The sequence below is a fragment of the Lycium barbarum genome, chromosome 12 (genome assembly GCF_019175385.1).
Source record: "Lycium barbarum isolate Lr01 chromosome 12, ASM1917538v2, whole genome shotgun sequence".
Classification (NCBI taxonomy): Eukaryota; Viridiplantae; Streptophyta; class Magnoliopsida; order Solanales; family Solanaceae; genus Lycium; species Lycium barbarum.
In genome coordinates this window covers 2,570,469-2,590,323 of record NC_083348.1, presented here as the reverse complement: position 1 = coordinate 2,590,323, position 19,855 = coordinate 2,570,469, and the positions used below count along the sequence as shown (strand labels likewise).

Here is a 19,855-nt window from a genome sequence, read left to right as displayed (position 1 = left end):
GGGATTGGAAAAAGACTCAAATGCCACTGAACTTAACAAAATGGCTCACATATACCACTCGTAAAAGAGGGTGAGAGGGGAGGGGCTGGTAAATAATGAACAGTTTAGATAATATTACATAACAAAATTGGATAGTAGTAGATTTCCGTCAGTGGGTAATGACATATATGGCACAAAATGATAACGACGATGTCATGTTTATGTCCAACTATTATCGAGTGGCATAGATAGACCATTTCATTAAGTTATATTACATATTTGAGCTTTTTCCCATTTTTGTTTTGTACAACCACGTAATGGGTCTGAATGTATCCAAAGGATTAAGATCTATAATAAAATCTTAATATCATTAAGATGTCAATTCAAGAAAGTATACGAAAAAGATAGTTCACCACTACTTTATTTGCTTTTACTACCGTTCACCATTATCAACTAGCAGCACCCAATTTTCTCTGCCTCAGCCACAACCACTGTAGTCAGCCGTCATCACCATTAGCCATCATTTACAATCATCACCATCAATTAGTTTTACATCCACCAATTACGGCTGACAATCACCATTATCGGCCACCACTATATATTGTCAACCGCCATCAGCTACCATTAGCTATCACTGTCATCCACGACATTTATCAGTCGCCACAATCAACTACTCCCTCCGTCCCAAAAAGATTGTCATCTTTTGACTTGGCACAAAGTTTAAGAAATAAAGGAAGACTTTTGAAATGTGTGGTCCAAAACAAGCCTTAGATATTTGTATGGTTGTAAATCATCTCATAAAGTTAAATTGTTTCTAAATGAAGAAATGTGAGAATCTTTTTCGGACAGATTAAAAAGGAAAGGAGGACAATATTTTTGGGACAGAGGGAGTACTAACAACCATCACCTTCATCCAATTGGCACCCACAACCACCATCGATAGCTATACCACCATCAACCCCCATATAATTTGTAAAAATGTTTTGTTGAAATAGTATTAGATTAATTTAGTATTTCTTTAAATTTCATATTTATTATTTTTTAAATAAAGCCAAGTTTTATTCGTTAAGATTTTGAGAAAACAATTCATCTTCATTATTTAGCATTCAAATCTTAATACAATATCTTAATATTCATATGTGTATTCAGATTTAGATATTTATATCTTATGCTCATCTGCATGTTTAGATGTGTCACGACCCATTTTCCATAGGCCGTGCGGGCACTTGCCTTCCCACCTCGGTAAGCGAACCCTCAACCCAACAATGAACAAATACACAAAGAATGAATTTAAAACGGCGGAATAGAAAAAATACTTAAGTCTCACGATATATCTATGTATAAGTAGTAAAAAGTGCGGAAGACAATAAACACCCCCGGGGTCTAGTCTGAATAATACAAGAGCATCTAAGAAGAATAATACAATCTGGAATACTAATACATAATGTATATGTCTCTGAAGTAAAAATAAGACATATGATAGGAAAGTTTTCAAGGTCCGCGGACGCCAGGCTCACCCTAGAAACTCGAGAGAAAGCTAAAGTGTCGGTCAGCCACGGGTCACAGAAGTAGATCCGACCCGGTACTCTGCATTCATAAAAGAGTGCAGCAAGTGTAGGTCTGTACAAACAACAGTACTGGTAGGCATCATTGGCCGACTAAGTATAGCTAACATAATTCAGAAGCTAAAGCAGATAAGCAAGGAATCTAGCAAATATAAGACAATATAATCACAACCAAGGATCCGTCATCGCCTATGTAAAGCATCTAATCCAAATACGTCAAGTCTGAATATAACCGATACAATCCAATCATCAAGCATTCCAATCACCAAGTATCTCAATCAAATCATAATACAATGCAGTGCAATGATGGAATGAGTGCAATGTAATGCCATGCAAATGAGGTGTACACATGTACTCCGAACGAAAATATCGACGTCTCGGTGGCACAACCCAGCGTGACTCGCGAATTCTAAGTGCCACCCATCCCAGATCTTTGCCCAACAGACAGACGGGACCCTGTCTAATTGCTCACAGGGGGAGTCTCACCGACACCACCCTGGGGGACAGGCAAAGTCCATACACTAACAACGATTTCAGGATGTTATCGGAATTGGCAATGCAACACGATGCCGGAAAGGATCATCGGACATCGGCTATCTCACAATCACTCAAGTAAAAGAGTCTGCCAAATATCCGTCTCACACAATCAATGATTCCGGAATTGAACCTCATACGTCGGCCTTCTTACAATCACTCAAGTAAAAGAGTTTATCAAATATCAATTTCATACAATCAACGATTCCAGAATTGATCTTCGGACATCGGCCTTTTCACAATCACTCAAGTAAAGAGTTTATCGAAATATCAGTTTACTCAATCAACGATACCGGATCATCACCGGGTATCGGTCATCCATCATGAATGTGTGAGAATACAGGCAATGTGTATATCAATCATCAACAATCAAGTTCAAATCACAAGCACCAACAATGGGGCACGTCAACAATGTATTATATCACAATACCAACAGTGGTATGCCAACAGTATATCAATATCACAAATACCAACAATGGGTACGCCAACAATGTATCATATCACAGTACCAACAGTGGTATGCCAACAGTATATCAATGCCACAAGTACTAACAACGGGTATGCTAATGATGTATCATAGTTCGAATACCAACAACAGTATATCAATCCTATCTCAGTCAAGACAATAACACAGATTCTGATATCTACCCACTACTCAAGGAATCAAACCATCACAATGGAACAATCAAACACGTATAACGGGGTGGCTAGTCCCAACACACAATAGGGCCCAACCTAAGGCAATATCCAACCCGACTTCATACCCGAAGGTTCACATGCTGTCTCCAACATCATAATCTAAATATGTGCTTTGCTATATGAAGTCCCACTAAAGGTAAGCCATAACCTACTTTGACTGCCTAACCGCAACACCAACAGCTCACTCCTTTCCCTTGCCCTTCCGCTGAAGCTTAGAACCAAAGTAGTCTAAGCATAATCGAATTCTATATTAGAATTCATGAAGAATGATACTAATATTGTTACTATTTCAATTCGGTCCATTTTAAACCTAGAAATTAGGGAAACGGGCCCACAAGGGAAAACGAGAAATTCAGAGGGCAAATTACCAAATTAAGTACTAGACGACCATAACCCAACCATTAATTTTTTATTTAGCCCAAGGATTAGCCTAAATTCTGATTTAAGCAAAACTCCCAAATTGGGTATAAACCCTAAATCTCCAAATTCAAAATTCAACGTTTTAAGTGGAAGATACATGATTAATAAGCTTCGATTCATCAAATTTTAGCATAACCTTCATAAATTTATCATACATGATCCTAAAGGAAAGTTCCCTAAAATCCTCCTTCAAATTCCATCTCTAAGGAATTGTTAAAGGAAAGGAGGAAATCTAAGATGATTGCGATTAAGGAAGATTAAAGGATTGGGCAAGGTTTACCTCTAAGTTCTCCAAATTATCTCCAAGAATAGTTTCCTCAAGCTGAAATATTAAGATGGGAAATAATGAGGGTCTAATACTTATTTATGACATATTTAATGAAAAATAACTGTCCGTCACCGCCACAACGATAGATATGCCACTAGGCAGCGAGGAGACTGCCACAACGGTATGGCTAACAACATACGTGGCTGCCCTAGCGGCCAACTCAAAGCAACAGCGGTGCCGCCATTGCGGGCACCAGACACCAGAATCTCCCATTTTTTACGTCTTCAATCGAAATCCCGGGTTACTCCCGAGGCCATCTGTGTCATGACCCGGCAAGGGCCATGACGGGTACCCGGGGCTAACCACCGAGCACCACTCGTTCTATTACTCATTCTGTGTACAGTCGTGTTTCTTATGCTCATAATCGTAGGAAAATCATTTTTCATTTTGAAACATATTTACCTTTATATACACAAGCCTTCCGGCTATCAAAATACTATATACATATACAATGAGGGAATCGTGAGACCATACTACCCCCACATACGTATCTACGAGCCTCTACTAGAGTACTAGACATATGGACGGGATAGGACCCCGTCGTGCCCAAAACATATACGTACACAAAATAGTAAATCAATGGCACCTCCGGAATAATGGAGTGCTCTCAAAAGTCTGCTTATCGGCTTCTATAAATCTGGGTCGCCTCCCTGTCTACCTGTGGGCATGAACACAGCGTCCAAAGAAAACGGATGTCAGTACGAACATTGTACCGAGTATGCAAGGCATGAATGGAATGAACATAATAGAGAAATCATAAGACATAAGATGAAGATATAACCTGCGTAACTTTTAAGGGCGAATACATTTCATGCCTATATCATATATAATCATAGTGCATGTATCATCATAGCGCATACATCATCGTATCATATATATCATAGTACCGTATTTGCTCATACACATTAAACATTATCCGTATTTGGCCACGTAGTGGCTCGACAATATCACATACATGTCCTCCGGGCTTTTCATACATTTGAATACATAGTAATATCATAACCGACCATATAGGTTCGGTGTCTTACGTACCCAGCTATAATAAAGCTTGGTGTTATGCATACCTGGACCTACCAAGGCTCAGTGTTGTCCGTACCTGGCCCTACCAAGGCTCAGTGTTGGCCGTTCCTGGCCCTACCAAGGCTCAGTGTTATCCGTACCTGGCCCTACCAAGGCACAGTGTTGTCCGCACCCAACTGCAGTGGTGCGCGCGCATTATATATATATATATATATATATATATATATATATTCTACTCGGCCATATAAGCTCGGGGTTTCATAATAGCCATACATAGGCACATACACATAAAAGCCTATAAACATCTTTAGCGTCATCACTATTATCATCGTCATCATTTTCATCATCACCATTATCGTCGTCATCATTATCGTTATCACTATTATCATCGTCATCATTATCATTATCACTATTATTGTCGTCATCATTATCGTCAACATAAACTTATCATTATCATACATATTATAGGCATATCATAACCTTATCATAAACCTAGCATCATCATACATTCATCATTAAACATACGTTAAAACTTAAAGGTAACCATGGCTACGTCGGAGTGACATGAGGTCGTGAACCCCCAACTACGTTATGGAGTGATCATAATCATCAGACCTCACCTTGAAGGGACTAACATTTTAAGGTGAGTGTCCACAAGGAAAAGCATCAATGGAACTATACTTAGGATCATTAACCTCATGGACATCGTATCTCACTTTAAGATTCTTTATACTTACTCATCGTATTCATGACATATTTCTCATCTTTATCTCATGAGAAGCTCTTTATCAACGCTGACTCATAGTTACCGGAATGTAAGAAAGTCATGGAGAGGTAGGGAAAATAATATCATAGGAATCATATAAGGATAATTAGCTTCGTAGGAATGCCATATCATAAGCTTTAGGACTTCTAGACCTAGATTCATCATCAGTATTGTTATGCTCTTAATGTATCTCTCTTCTTTATCTGGTATGAAGCTCTTTATCATCGTAGACTCATAAGTTTCGTTATGTAGGAAAATCATGGAAAGATAGGAGGATTCATGCCATAGGAGTCATGCCTTAGAAAGAAGGGACTATCCTTACATACCTTTTTCGTTTAACAATTCCATCGCTTGATTGTTCTCCTTCAATGCTCACGTTTCTACCTTCAAGAGAATTCGCATTAACATTAGCTAATCGATTATATGAACGTGCTTACTAAAGCTAGGGAAAATTGGGAAGCATTTCTTTTGTTTATACGACTTTCCTCACATCACATATCAACTCCCAAACATCTGTAATAACATTCACAATATCATAACCAACAATCTTTGTTTACTCTACATTATCCACATTTCACAATTTTTACTTCAATTCCTCCATAATCATGGTCATAGTTTACTATTACATTTACTCACATTTTATTCTTATCCCATGTCCTTAATATCATTTATAGCATAATCATAATCACAATATATCAAGAATCATTACTCAACCCAAGCTACTACTCACCAATATCACTATTCTCACATTCAAGACCCATTTTCTATATCCCTCTACAATCCAAGTGTTGCAAATTTTCAATACCTTAAACAACATAGAAATACCATAAAACTTACCTTAGATGGTGTAGGAATAAGCCTTGGGTGGAAATACTTCTCTTGAGCCAAAACCCTAGTTCACCTCCAATGAAATTTCTTGACTTGGATGAACTTTAATGTGTTTCTTACACTTGATTTCCTTGGTTTGATGAAGTTGATCCTTAATTTCTTTTGGATTCTTGTAGAAGAAGTGTGGAGAGTGTTCTAGAGAGAAGGGGAGTGAAGGGGAAATGAAAATAATGAACTTGGTCCTCCTTATATCTACTTAAAATCTATCCCGACACAAACATACGGACCAACATACGGTCCATATCTTTTATACGGGCCGTATGTCTGGCCGTATGTTTGGTCCAGTGAAGGCTGCCAATCTGGGCTAAATATACGGCCTAACATACGGCCAGTATAATTTATACAGCCAGTATGTTGGGCCGTATAATGCCCAGCTATTCCGATTTCGTTCTCGTCGACTCATTTGATCTCAAATCCTTATGGAACCTTCTTAACACTTGTTTAACACCTCATTAACAATATAAGGGACGTTATAGCTCTTCTCCAAAACATCATCACGTCATCATTAATTCATTACTCATAAATCCTTTCTGATACATAACGTATGCCTTGCCTTTCTTGGCAAACTTTCTTCTATTACCTCGAATATCTTCGAAATCTCATTTAGAATCATCAAATGTCATTCCTTACTTATTGAAATACCATATACTTCGTGCTCTTCGTTAGTCTATTCACTGTGCATCAATGAAAATTTTTCCGAGGTATAACAATCTGCTCTCAAACCAAACACACAGACCCACACAAAAATACGCTGCGAACGCGCTCGTGGTCTCGAAATTCCCAATGGAGGCCTCGTTGCCTGAGTCAACCTCCGATGCCTTAATCCCAATTTTCCATCCCAAGTCCCGAAATGCATCCGAGTGCATTAGGAACCGAACCAAATACACATACAAGTTCTAAAAGATAATCTGGACCTCTCGAAATCGATGGATTTCCGAAAAGGTTTCGTTTACCCAAAAGTCAACTTTGAGCCAACCAATTTTTCCCAAATTCGATCTAGACACCTCGAGAAGCGTGTCAATGGTCCCCTCGGGTCAAAATTTAGCTAATCAATGCTCGAAAACGGGCGAAAACACCAGAGAGACTATAACGACCAAACAGATAGTTACATCAGATACCAATTGAACCGTCGCTTGTCCTCGAGCGAAGAAAGAAGGAAAGTAGGAAAAATACCTGAATCAATGAACAACTGGGATATCGGCTACACATATCGGACTCAGTCTCCTAAGTATCCTCTTCCACCGGGCGGTACTTCCATTGCAACTTCACAGAAGCAATCTCCTTTGACCTCAACTTCCGAACCTCCCTATCCAAGATCGCGATAGGCTCCTCCTCATAAGTTAAATTCTCATCAAGCAATATCGAATCCCAAAGGACAATGTAGGTACCGTCAGCATGGTATTTCTTTAGCATCGAAACATGAACCGCATGAACTCCCGCAAGCTTGGCGGCAATGCTAACTCATAAGCTACATCGCCGATATAATCCACAATCTCAAATGGACCAGTGTACCTGGGGCTCAACTTACCCCTCTTACCAAACTCCATAACACTCTTCATGGGTGAAACCTTCAATAGAACCTGGTCACCAATAGCAAACTTCAAATCCTAGACCTTTCGGTCCGTATACATCTTTTGCTGACTCTGAGCTGCCAGGAGCCTGGCCTGAATAACTCTCACTCTATCAAGGGACTCTCTTAATAGATCCGTACTCCAAGGTCTAGCCTCGAACCCATCAAACCAACCAATTAGAGATCTACACCTCCTACCATATAAGGCCTCAAAAGGCGCCATACCAATACTCGAATGATCATTGTTATTGTATGCAAACTCTACCAAGGGCAAGTGCTGATCCCAATGACCACCAAATTCAATAACACACGCTCTCAACATGTCCTCGAGCACCTGAATGGTCCGCTCGGACTGTCCATCGGTCTGGGGATGGAAAGTTGTACTAAAGTCCAATCGGGTATCCAACTCCTCATGAAATGCCCTCCAGAATCGGGAAGTGACGATAATACCCCGATCAGATACAACAGAAATAGGGATCCGGTGCAATCTTACAATATCCCAAATATACATCTTAGCTAACTTCTCCACGGTATAGGAAACCTGAACTAGAACAAAGTTAGAGGACTTAGTCAACCGATCCACTATCACCCAAATAGAATCAAACTTGCCAAGGGTCTTCGGAAGACCCGTCACAAAATCCATGGTAATTCTCTCCCACTTCCACTCGGGAATGGGCATCCTCTGAAGCACCCCACTGGGTCACTAGTGCTCATACTTTACTTGCTGTCAATTTCCACACTTAGCCACAAAATCAACTATATCTCTCTTCATACGATGCCACCAATAGTGCTGTCTCAAGTCATGGTACATCTTAGTCGCTCCCGGATAGATGGAATAGCGAGAGCTATGGGCCTCAGATAAAATCATCTGAATCAGATCACTAACACGAGGAACGCACGCGTCCTCTAATCCTCAGAATGCCCTCAGAATCAATCACGGCCTTTTTGGCCTCACCTCTCGAAACCTTATCTCGGATCTTGGTCAATTGTGCATCCTCAAACTGATGAGCCCTGATCCGATCCAATAAAGATAACCTCGCCTCTATATAGGCCAAAATCCTACCCAGGGCTGAAGTATCAAGACGGACGAAATTATTGGCCAGAGTCTAAACCTCCATGACCAACGGATGCTCGAAAATGATCAATCGAGCTAAACTCCCTATACTCATTGCCTTGCGACTCAAGGCATCAGCTACCACATTGGCCTTCCCGGGATGATATAGAATAGAGATGTCATAATCCTTCAGCAGCTCCATCCATCGGCACTGCCTGGAATTGAGATCTCTCTGGGTAAACACATGTTCATAGCTACGCTGATCGGTAAAGACCTCACAGTAGACACCATACAAGTAGTGCCTCCAAAGCTTTAAAGAGAAGACTACGGTCAACAACTCCAAATCATGGGTAGGGTAATTCTTCTCATGAACTTTTAACTTACGAGAAGCATAAGCTATCACTCTACCCTCCCGCATCAATACCGCGCCCAAACCCATACGGGAAGCATCACAATAGACAGCGAAATCCTTACCTTCCACAGGTAGGGCTAGGATCGGGGCTGTAGTTAAAAAAAGCTTGAGCTTTTGAAAGCTCTCCTAAAAATTATCCGTCCACTGGAAGGGAACATCCTTTTGAGTCAATCTGGTCAAGGACGAAGCAATGGCAGCAAAACCCTTCACAAAGCGACGGTAATAACTGGCCAGACCCACAAAGCTACGAATGTCAGTAACAGTGGTGGGCCTCGCCTAACCCCTCACAGCCTCAATCTTCTGTGGATCAACCATAATCCCCTCCTTAGACACCACATGGCCTAAGAATGCTACAGACTCCAACCAAAACTCACATTTAGAAAATTTCGCAAATAGGCTATGTTTCTTCAACAACCCAAGAACGACACGGAGATGGCTCTCATGCTCTTCTCTACTCTTGGAGTACACCAATATGTCATCAATAAACACAATCACAAAGGAATCAAGGAACGGCCTAAAGATGCCATTCATCAAAGTCATAAATGCAGCCGGGGCGTTGGTAAGCCTAAAAGACATCACTAAAAACTCATAGTGGCCATATCTCGTCCGAAATACTATCTTCGGAATATCCTCTGCCCTAATCTTCAACTGGTAATAGCCCGAACGTAAATCAATCTTCGAAAACACCGAAGTACCCTGAAGTTGGTCAAACTGATCATCAATACGAGGCATAGGGAAATTGTTCCGAATAGTGACCTTGTTCAACTGGCGGTAATCAATACACATCCTCATAGTCCCATCTTTCTTCTTCACAAATAACACAGGAGCACCCCAAGGGGAGACGCTCGATCTAATGAACCCTTTGCTCAATAAATCCTGTAATAATTCCTTAAGCTCCCTCAACTCGGCAGGTGCCATCCGATATGGTGGAATGAAAATACGACGAGTGCCCGGGTCCACGTCAATACAAAAATTAATGTCGCGATCAGGTGGCATACCTAGCAAATCCGAATGAAATACCTCCGCGAACTCACTCACAATAGGGATAGACCCAAGTGGTGGAGATGCAACTGTCGTATCACGAACATGCGCCAAGTACACTAAGCACCCCTTACTTACTAACTTCTTCGCCCGAAGGAAGGAAATGATCTTCTTCGAAGCGGGACTATAAGTTCCTCTCCACTCAAGCCTAGGAATGCCTGGTATGGCTAAGGTGACTGTCTTGGCGTGACAGTCCAAGATCACATGATAAGGAGAAAGTCAGGACATACCCAATAAAATATCAAAGTCCACTATATTAAGAATCATCAAATCTACCCAAATGTCATACCCTATAAAAGTAACCAAACAAGACCGGTAGACTCGATCAACTATAACAGAATCTCCGACCGGAGTAGACACATGAACAAGTATATCTATGCTATCACAACGCAAATCCCAACCAAAGGCATAAAATGCAGATACATAAGAATAAGTGGATCCAGGATCAAATAACACAGATGCTGCTCTATGACGGACAGAAATGGTACCTGAGATCACAGCATCTGAGGCCTCTGCCTTGGGCCTACCAGGAAATGAGTAACAATGGGCTCTACCACGCCCAGTCTGGGATCCCGCTCTCACACTCTGAGTACCACCTCTAGCTGGCTGGGACCCACCTCTAGAACCATGCGAAGTACCGCGGCCTGACTGAGCACCGCCTCTCTGAGAAGTCCCACCTCGTCCACCGGATGATATAGAAGTCCTCAGCGGCTGATAATCCCGCCTAGGTCGGGGACATCTCCTGGCAACATGCCCCACCTCTCCATACGAGTAACAGGTAAGAAGAGCCGAGTACTGAAACACGGAAGCTGAAGACCCGGATGAGGCAACCCTGTCCACTGGTCTAGAGAACGAACTCTCAGGAGCTCTCTACCTGGGAGGCTCACTAGAGGAAGCCGGTAACGCTAAATGCACGGGACGATCGAAATAGGGCTGAGGTGTCCTAAAAAAATAATCGACGCCCCTCGTACCAGAACCCCAAAACTGCTAGTCTGATATGGCCTCTTGTCACCACCACGAAAAGCACGGGCCTTAGCGCCCTCAACTATAGATGCATGGTCAATAATGGAATGGAAGGAAGTCCCCCATAGACTCCATCTGAAGACAAGGAATCTGTAGAGAGCCCACTAGTCCTCCAACAAAACGCCTGATCCTGTCGGCGTCAGTAGGGATCAACGGAGTGGAATAACAGGCCAAATAAAGGAAACGGGTCACATAGGACTCCAAGGACATGCCCCTTTGCTCAAGGTGTAAAAACTGCTCCCTACGAGCCTCTCTCAAAGACCGGGGCACATACTTCTCAAGGAAGGCCCGGTAGAACTGAGTCCAAGTCAAAGGAGAAGAACCCTCAGGTCTGCACGCCACGAAATACCTCCACTACGTCTTCGCGTTGCTGCGAAACTAGTAGGACACATAATCAACGTCGTGGGTGTCCACTATCCCCATACGGTGCAGAAACTCATGCATATCAAGAATGAATTCATAGGCATCCTCAGACGAAGTACCAGAGAACCTCGGTGGCTCTAAGTTTCTGAATCTCCCCACCAGGTCCTAATCAGCAGCAGTCATAACAGCGCCATCCATGGGCCTAATATCCTCACCAAGGGCGGGTATCGCATCAATGCGAGGAGCCATAGCTGCGGCAGGATGTACTACCCGCATAGGTCCCTGCTCAAGGGTCTGCCCCCAACCCTAGTCTGTGAACCCCCGCCGGGTGTAGTAACACCGGCGGCGGCCTGCTGGGCATCGAGATGAAGCAATACTTTGGCTATAGTATCATCCATGGACTGATCAGAAGTAACATCATGTTGTGTCTGAGCTGGAGCCACATCCTCGGGCTCGGGGCCGGAGATCTCTCTATGCGCTGTCCTACCGTCAGAGCGCTACCCTTGGCTGGGGCAGCCCCGCGGACTCTCGCACTACTGTGCCCTCTGGCTGTCACTCGCCCTCGGGTGCCAGCCGTAGCTGCGGGCTCTGGTACCTGATCTCGGGCCATAGTAGCTCGAGTCCTCACCATCTGTGAGAGAGGGCTAAGAGTCAGATACCAATTTGATCTTTTCACATATCAATTTGAATAAAGTAGCACGACGGAAAGAAAGAAAGAAAGTGAGATTTCCTAAATGTCCTATAGCCTCCCGCAGATAAGTACGGAGCTTATCGTACCGATCCGCGAGACTCTACTAGACAGGCTCTTGTATTAAAAGACCGGGTGACCTAGGGCTCTAATACCAACTTGTCACGACCCATTTTTCATAGGTCGTGGGGGCACTTACCATCCCACCTCGGAAAGCGAAACCTTAAACCAACAATGAACAAATACACGAAGAATGAATTTAAAATAGTGGAATAGAACAAATACGTAAGTCTCACGATATATCTATGTATAAGTAGTAGAAAGTGCGGAAGACAATAAACACCCCCAAGGTCTAGTCTGAATAATACAAGAGCATCTAAGAAGAATAATACAATCTGGAATACTAATACATAATGTCTATGTCTCTGAAGTAAAAATAAGACATATGATAGGAAAGTCTTCAAGGTCAGCGGACGTCATGCTCAGCCTGGAAACTCGAGAGAAAGCTGAAGTGTCGATCAGCCACGGGTCACAGAAGTAGATCCGACCTGGTACTCTGCATTCATAAAAGAATGCAGCAAGTGCAGGTCAATACCAACAACAGTACTGGTAGGCATCATTGGACGACTAAGTATAGCTAACACAATTCAGAAGATAAAGTAGATAAGCAAGGAATCTAGCAAATATAAGACAATATAATCACAGCCAAGTATCCGTCATTGCCTATGTAAAACATTTAACCCAAATACGTCAAGTCCAAATATATCTGATACAATCCAATCATCAAGCATTCTAATCACCAAGTATATCAATCAAGTCATAATATAATGCAGTGCAATGATGGAATGAATGCAATGTAATGCCATGCAAATGAGGTGTACACATGTACTCCGGACGAAAATATCGACGTCTCGGTATCAAAACCTAGCGTGACTCGCGAAGTCTAAGTGACACCCGTCCCGGATCTTTGCCCAATAGATAGATGGGACCCTGGTAATTGCTTACAGGAGGAGTCTCACCGGCACCACCCTGAGGGACCCGCGGAGTCCATGCCCTAACAATGATTTTAGGATATCATCGGAATCAGCCATGCAACAATGATGCCGGAATGGATCATCGGACATTGGCCATCTCACAATCACTCAAGTAAAAGAGCCTGTCAAATATCCGTCCCACACAATCAACGATTCCGGAATTGAACCTTGGACGTCAGCCTTCTCACAATCACTCAAGTAAAAGAGTTTATCAAATATCAATTTCATACAATTAACGATTCCGGAATTGATCTTTGGACATTGGTCTTTTCACAATAACTCAAGTAAAGAGTTTATCGAAATATCAGTTCACTCAATCAATGATACCGGATCATCAGGTATCGTCCATGCGTCATGAATGTGTGAGAATGCGGGCAATGCGTATATCAATCATCAACAATCAAGTTCAAATCACAAGTACCAATAATGGGGCACGTCAACAATGTATCATATCACAATACCAACAGTGGTATGCCAATAGTATATCAATATCACAAGTACCAACAACGGGTACGCCAACAATGTATCATATCACAATACCAACAGTGGTATGCCAATAGTATATCAATGTCACAAGTACCAACAACGGGTATGCTAACGATGTATCATAGTTCGAATACCAACAACGGTATATCAATCCTATCTCAGTCAAGACAATAACACAGATTCTGATAACTACTCACTACTCAAGGCATCAAACTATCACAATAGAACAATCAAACACATATAATGGGGTGGCTAGTCCCAACACACAACGGGGCCCAACCTAAGACAATATTCAACTCGACCTCATACCCGAAGGTTCACATGTTGTCTCCGACATCATAATCTAAATATGTGCTTCGCTATACAAAGACCCACCAAAGTTGAGCCATAACCTACTTGGACTGTCGAACCGTAACACCAACAACTCACTCATTTGCCTTGCCCTTCTACTGAAGCTTAGAACCAAAGTAGTCTAAGCATAATCGAATTCTATATTATAATTCATGAAGAATGATACTAATATTGTTACTATTTCAATTCGGTCCATTTTAACACTAGAAATTGGGAAAACGGGCCCACAAGGGCAAAACGGAAAATTCGGAGGCAAATTACCAAATTAAGTACTAGGTGACCATAACCCAACCATTAATTTTTTATTTAGCCCAAGGATTAGCCTAAATTCTGATTTCAAGCAAAACCCCCAAATTTGGTATAAACCCTAAATCTCCAAATCCGAAATTCAACGTTAAAAGTGAAAGATACATGATTAATAAGCTTAGATTCATCAAATTTTAGCATAACCATCATCAATTTATCATACATGATCCTAAGGGAAAGTTCACCGAAACCCTTCTTCAAATTCCATCTCTAAGGGATTGCTAAAGGGAAAGGGAAAATCTAAGATGATTGTGATTAAGGGAGAGTAAAGGATTGGGCAAGGTTTACCTCAAAAAATTTCTCCAAATTATCTCCAAGAACAGTTTCCTCAAGCTCAAATATCGAGATGGAAAATAATGACGGTTTAAGAATTATTTAAGACACATTTAATGAAAAATAACTGCCCGTCACTGCCACGGCAGTGGGGAGACCGCCACAGCGGTATGGCCAACAACATATATGGCCCCCCCAGCGGTCAACTCACCGCAACAGCGGTGCCGCTGGGGCGGCAGTGGTGCCGCCATTGCGGGTACCAGACACCAGAATCCCCTATTTTTCTAAGTTTTCAATCGAAATCCTGGGTTATTCCTGAGGCTATCTCCTCTCAAACCAAACACACAGACCCACACAAAAATACGCTATGAACGCGCTCGTGGTCTCGAAATTCCCAACGGAGGCCTCGTTGCCCGAGTCAACCTCCGATGCCTTAATCCCAATTTCCCATTCCAAGTTCCGAAATGCATCTGAGTGCATTGGGAACCGAACCAAATACACATACAAGTTCTAAAGGACCATCCGGATCTCTCAAAATCGACGGATTTTCGAAGAAGGTCCGTTTACCCAAAATCAACTTTGAGCCAACCATTTTTCACTTTAAGCCTATATTTTCACCAAAGTTGCCCGAATTCGGTCTAGACACCTCGGGAAGCGTGTCAACAGTCCTCTCGGATCAAAAGTGAGCTAATCAATGCTCGGAAATGGGCAAAAATGTCGGAGAGACTATAATGACCAAACGGGTCGTTACGAGATGTTTATTTAGATTTAGACATTTTAATCTTATTGTCTTAATCGGTTTTCTGGAACATGGTTTGGGTATTAGGAGGGAAAATGTTGCTTTGTCCTGTGTAATAGTTTTCCTTTGCAGGTGCTTGGAGTGTACGAGTGGGATGGCTGTAATCCCTTGCCACCAGAATTCTGGCTTTTCCCTTCATTTTTTCCTTTCCATCCAGGTAAAGATATGACAACTTCTCTTCGATTGGATGACACTAATAAATTGTTAAACTACGTATGATACGTTTTATATTGTTTTCTGGATAAAGGTTTTGACGACAACAAATTTCACTAGTCAAGCTCAATTTATTTGACATTTTCTCGTTATCGAAAGTCATCAATTGTCAAAGCAAAGTTTAACTCCATATTACTACAAATATTGTATTGTACATAATAGGTACTACTGTATAATTTACTATATTTCAAAATTTAATTTAGAATTATTCTTGATAATAGGATTATTAATTAGGACAGTATTGATTCAGTTAGATCAATATAGTATAGTGATCTTTATGGATAAAGATTAGTTGATCTCATTAACAAAAGGTATAATGGTAAAAAATACATCTAAACTATCACTTTTTTTGCGAGTTTTACATCATAATTATCAGTTATTTCTTTTTCCAACTTGAACTATCACCATTTTCTCTTTTTCTACCTGAACTATCACCATTTTTCCTTTTCATAGCTGAACTATCACCATTTATATATTAAAACATACCTAAGTTGAGTAGATGCTTTGATAGTTATGGTGTGAAATCCGCAAAAAAAAAAAAAGTAATAATTGAGGTGTATTTTTAACCATAACTCTTAAGTTGACTCATACACATAAAATGTTTGCTAACATACAGTTTAAGTGAGGTAGTAGGTTAACAATATCTATTTTTTAGTTTAACGTATTACTCCTAATAGTAATAGAATAGAAAAGGCTGTTTAGTCATTTCAGAAAAAAATAAAAAAAACTCGACATCTTTTTGTCACGCTCGATTCCTTTCTTTCTCTTCTCCCGATGTCATCCTACTGTCGTTTCTCACTTCATTCTTGCGATGGTCACAGAGATTTTAGAAGAAATAATCTTTCTCAATTTGCCACCTTATCTAGACGGAACTAAAATGAAAAAGGACATAAATGGTAAGTGTAGTTCAAAATAATTCCTTAGCTTTGCACTTTGTGATCCTTTAAGTTTGTCACAAGTTAACAAAAATAGTCCCTTAACTATGAGAGTTGATTAAAAACAATCTCTTAAGTATGCACTTAATAATTTTGATCCTGTAAGTTCGCCAAAAGTTAATACTTTTAGTCCCCGACAAAATATTCATCGAACTCTGTTTGATAGATTTGATTAGAATTATGAAGAAAAAAAATTAGCGAGAAATTATATTTAAAGGTACACATCACTAAAAAATAACTCGGGACAAAACCGACTGATGTTAGTCCGTTATAAGGAAAAGCCCATGAAAAACGAAAAACCCATGAAAAAACAATAGACTTGATAATGTCGGAGAATAGTGTCTCGAAACACAAAGATCGACAGACTCTGTCGATTAAAACCGAGGGAGTCCATCGGCTAAGTAAAATACACCCGACTTTAGAAATAAATTAGAAATAGCAGAAACTACAGAATTTATTACTACTAAAAACAAGCGAAAAAAACTATGGACGAAAATCGATGGATAAAATCAAGGGACACTATTTTTTATTTTTTATTTTTTTTACGAAAACCCACAGACGTCCGTCGGTTATTTTCAAGGAAAAATGCGCAGAAACAATTTTTTTTTTTAAAAGAATCACTACAATGGAAGTATTATTTTATATCGAATTTTCAATAAAAATGAGTCTAGTGTATTTTACTTAGATGGACTCTCTCGATTTTAATTGACAGAGTCCGTCGGTCTTTGTGTTCTGAGACACTATTTTCTGACATTATCAATTCTGTAGGCTTTTCCTCAATTTTCTCTATAACTGACTGCCTTTGTTTCTTGCTACTATATGTGGTTTCTTGTACTTCGATTATCTTATTTATCTGTGGTAGCTACTGTTCCCTTTTTTTCAGACTGCTTTATTTTGACTTATTCGTTTTCTTTAGTTTCATTTGCATTCTGCTTTGAACTGCTTGTGCTTATCTAACCTTTCTCGTTGTGATTTCTCTTGAGCCGAGGGTCTTTCGGAAACAGCCTCCCTGTCTTCCGAGATAGGAGTATGGTCTGCGTACACTTTACCCTCCCCAGACCTCACATTGTGGGATTTCACTGGGTATGTTGTTGTTGTTGTTTCGCTATAACTGACTGACATCCGCCGGTTTTGTCCCGAGGTATTTGACTATTTTTTAGTAATGTGTACCTCTAATGTGAGTTCTCGCTAATTTTTTTTACTTTTTTTCATAGTTCTCGTCAAATCAAGCAAACAGAGTTGGATGAATATTTTGTCGGAGACTAAACCTGTTAACTTTTGGAGAACTTAAAGGACCAAAACTGTTAAGTGCATACTTAAGGGACTATTTTAACCAACCCATCATAATTAAGGGATCATTTTTGTTAACTTGTGGGAAACTTAAAGGACCAAAACCATTAAATGCATAATTAAGTCAAACTAAGACAATCTTTTAGGGATGGATGGATTATAAGACATCCATAATTCTCTTAAATTCTGTAGTTATCGCAAATAAAGCTAAAATCAAACTAAATTGTTTGAATTTAGGGTCCAATTATTATTTGCCTCAATCACTTACTGCTTCTAGCTATGTGGTAGTGGCGGAGTCAGAATTTTTATTAAGGGGGTTAAAAAATCGAAAGAAATAAACACACGAAAAAAATCAAGGAGGTTCAACCTCTACTATATATATACATAAAAAATAATTTAAACCTTGTATGTACATTATAATTTTTTGGTCGAAGGGGGTTCGAACCCCCTAACCCCTTCCTAGCTCCACCCCTGCTAGGTGGTGTGTGAAGGAAAGAAGAAGAAAAGGGGACGGCAACCTGACGTAGGGAGACGATGAAGCATGTTTAGTTCTTGAGTGAAAAGGATAAAATTACCCATTTACCTAATGTGTTGCCAACTTATTATTACGGGCATTTAAGTTTTTATTACATGGGGGGAAGGGGATTACAATGTGGGAATTCGAATCCTCACTAATAAGGTGAAAGTTCGAGTAGTCAACCAACTGAGCTACTAGATCCCTATTTACGGGCATTTAAGTAAATTAAATAATGAGAACGTTCTAACCTACCACTTTCATGTAATAAGTTAGCAAGGCTCATATATAATTCAGCATGTTAATCAATGTTAAAGCTGTTCGAATATTTTGATTTTTGAGATGGAAACAGTCAAAAAGAAAATCTTGCGACAACATCAGTAAAAAAAATCTCGGGACAACATGAATAGAGACATTTTTATGTTCTGTATAGCTATAGCTTATAGAGCTTTTACACGATTAGATTAAGTTAACCTATAATAACATGTACTTTTCAAATAGTTTCAGTACTATGCATCACAATATTAAAAAAAATTATATTATCAGGTAACTTTATATGGTATTCATTGAAAAACTCCAGCATGATATAATTAACCTGATAAAAATAATAACTAACTTGTCACAATATGTTAAAAGATGTTGACTGTGTAAAATAATTTTACGCTGCCAGTGTATATAGTAGCTTAATCCCTTTCCGTATTACTTATATCCGATTAAATTGCACTAATAGTATAAATAAAAAATTACATTATCAGTGTATATATTAAATCCGAAAAATTTGCGTAACTTTCTGGAAGACCAAAACAGGGTAAACTCCAGGTTGGAGGTTTGGAGACAGTCCCTGGAGTCAAAAGGTTTCAAGTTGAGTAGGACCAAAAAAGAGTACGTGGAATGCAAGTTTAGTGCAGTGACGAGGGACACTGATGTGGATGTGAGGCTCGACTCACAAGTCATCCCAAAGAGAGAGAGAGTTTCAAGTATTTAGGGCTGTAATCCAAGGTAATGGGGAGATTAACGAGGATGTCACACATCGTATTGAAGTAGGGTGGTTGAGATGGAGGCTCGCATCTGGTGTCTTGTGCAACAAGAAGGTGCCACTGAGACTTAAAGGTAAGTTCTATAGAGTAGTGGTGAGACCGATGATGCTGTATGGGGCAGAGTGTTGACCAGTCAAGAATTCTCATGTTCAGAAGATGAAAGTTGTAGAAATGAGGACATTGAGATGGATGTGTGGACTGACTAGGAGAGATATGGTCAGAAATGAAGAGATTCGGGACAAGGTTGGGGTGACCTCGATGACGGAC

At 40.4% G+C, this 19,855-nt stretch overlaps 1 protein-coding gene across 4 annotated transcripts in view; it reads left to right on the top strand.

The window, feature by feature from the left end:
• The window catches only part of LOC132625214 (dammarenediol II synthase-like), a 42,360-nt gene that overhangs the window by 13,483 nt on the left and 9,022 nt on the right, over window positions 1-19,855 (top strand). For all 4 annotated transcript variants that reach the window (XR_009576697.1, XM_060340053.1, XM_060340052.1 and 1 more), the window contains exon 6: window positions 15,672-15,756. Coding sequence is in view for 3 of the 4 variants with exons in the window: in XM_060340053.1 (XP_060196036.1) it covers window positions 15,672-15,756 (85 nt within the window). In the remaining variant the exon portion in view is untranslated. The remainder of the gene's footprint in view (window positions 1-15,671; window positions 15,757-19,855) is intronic.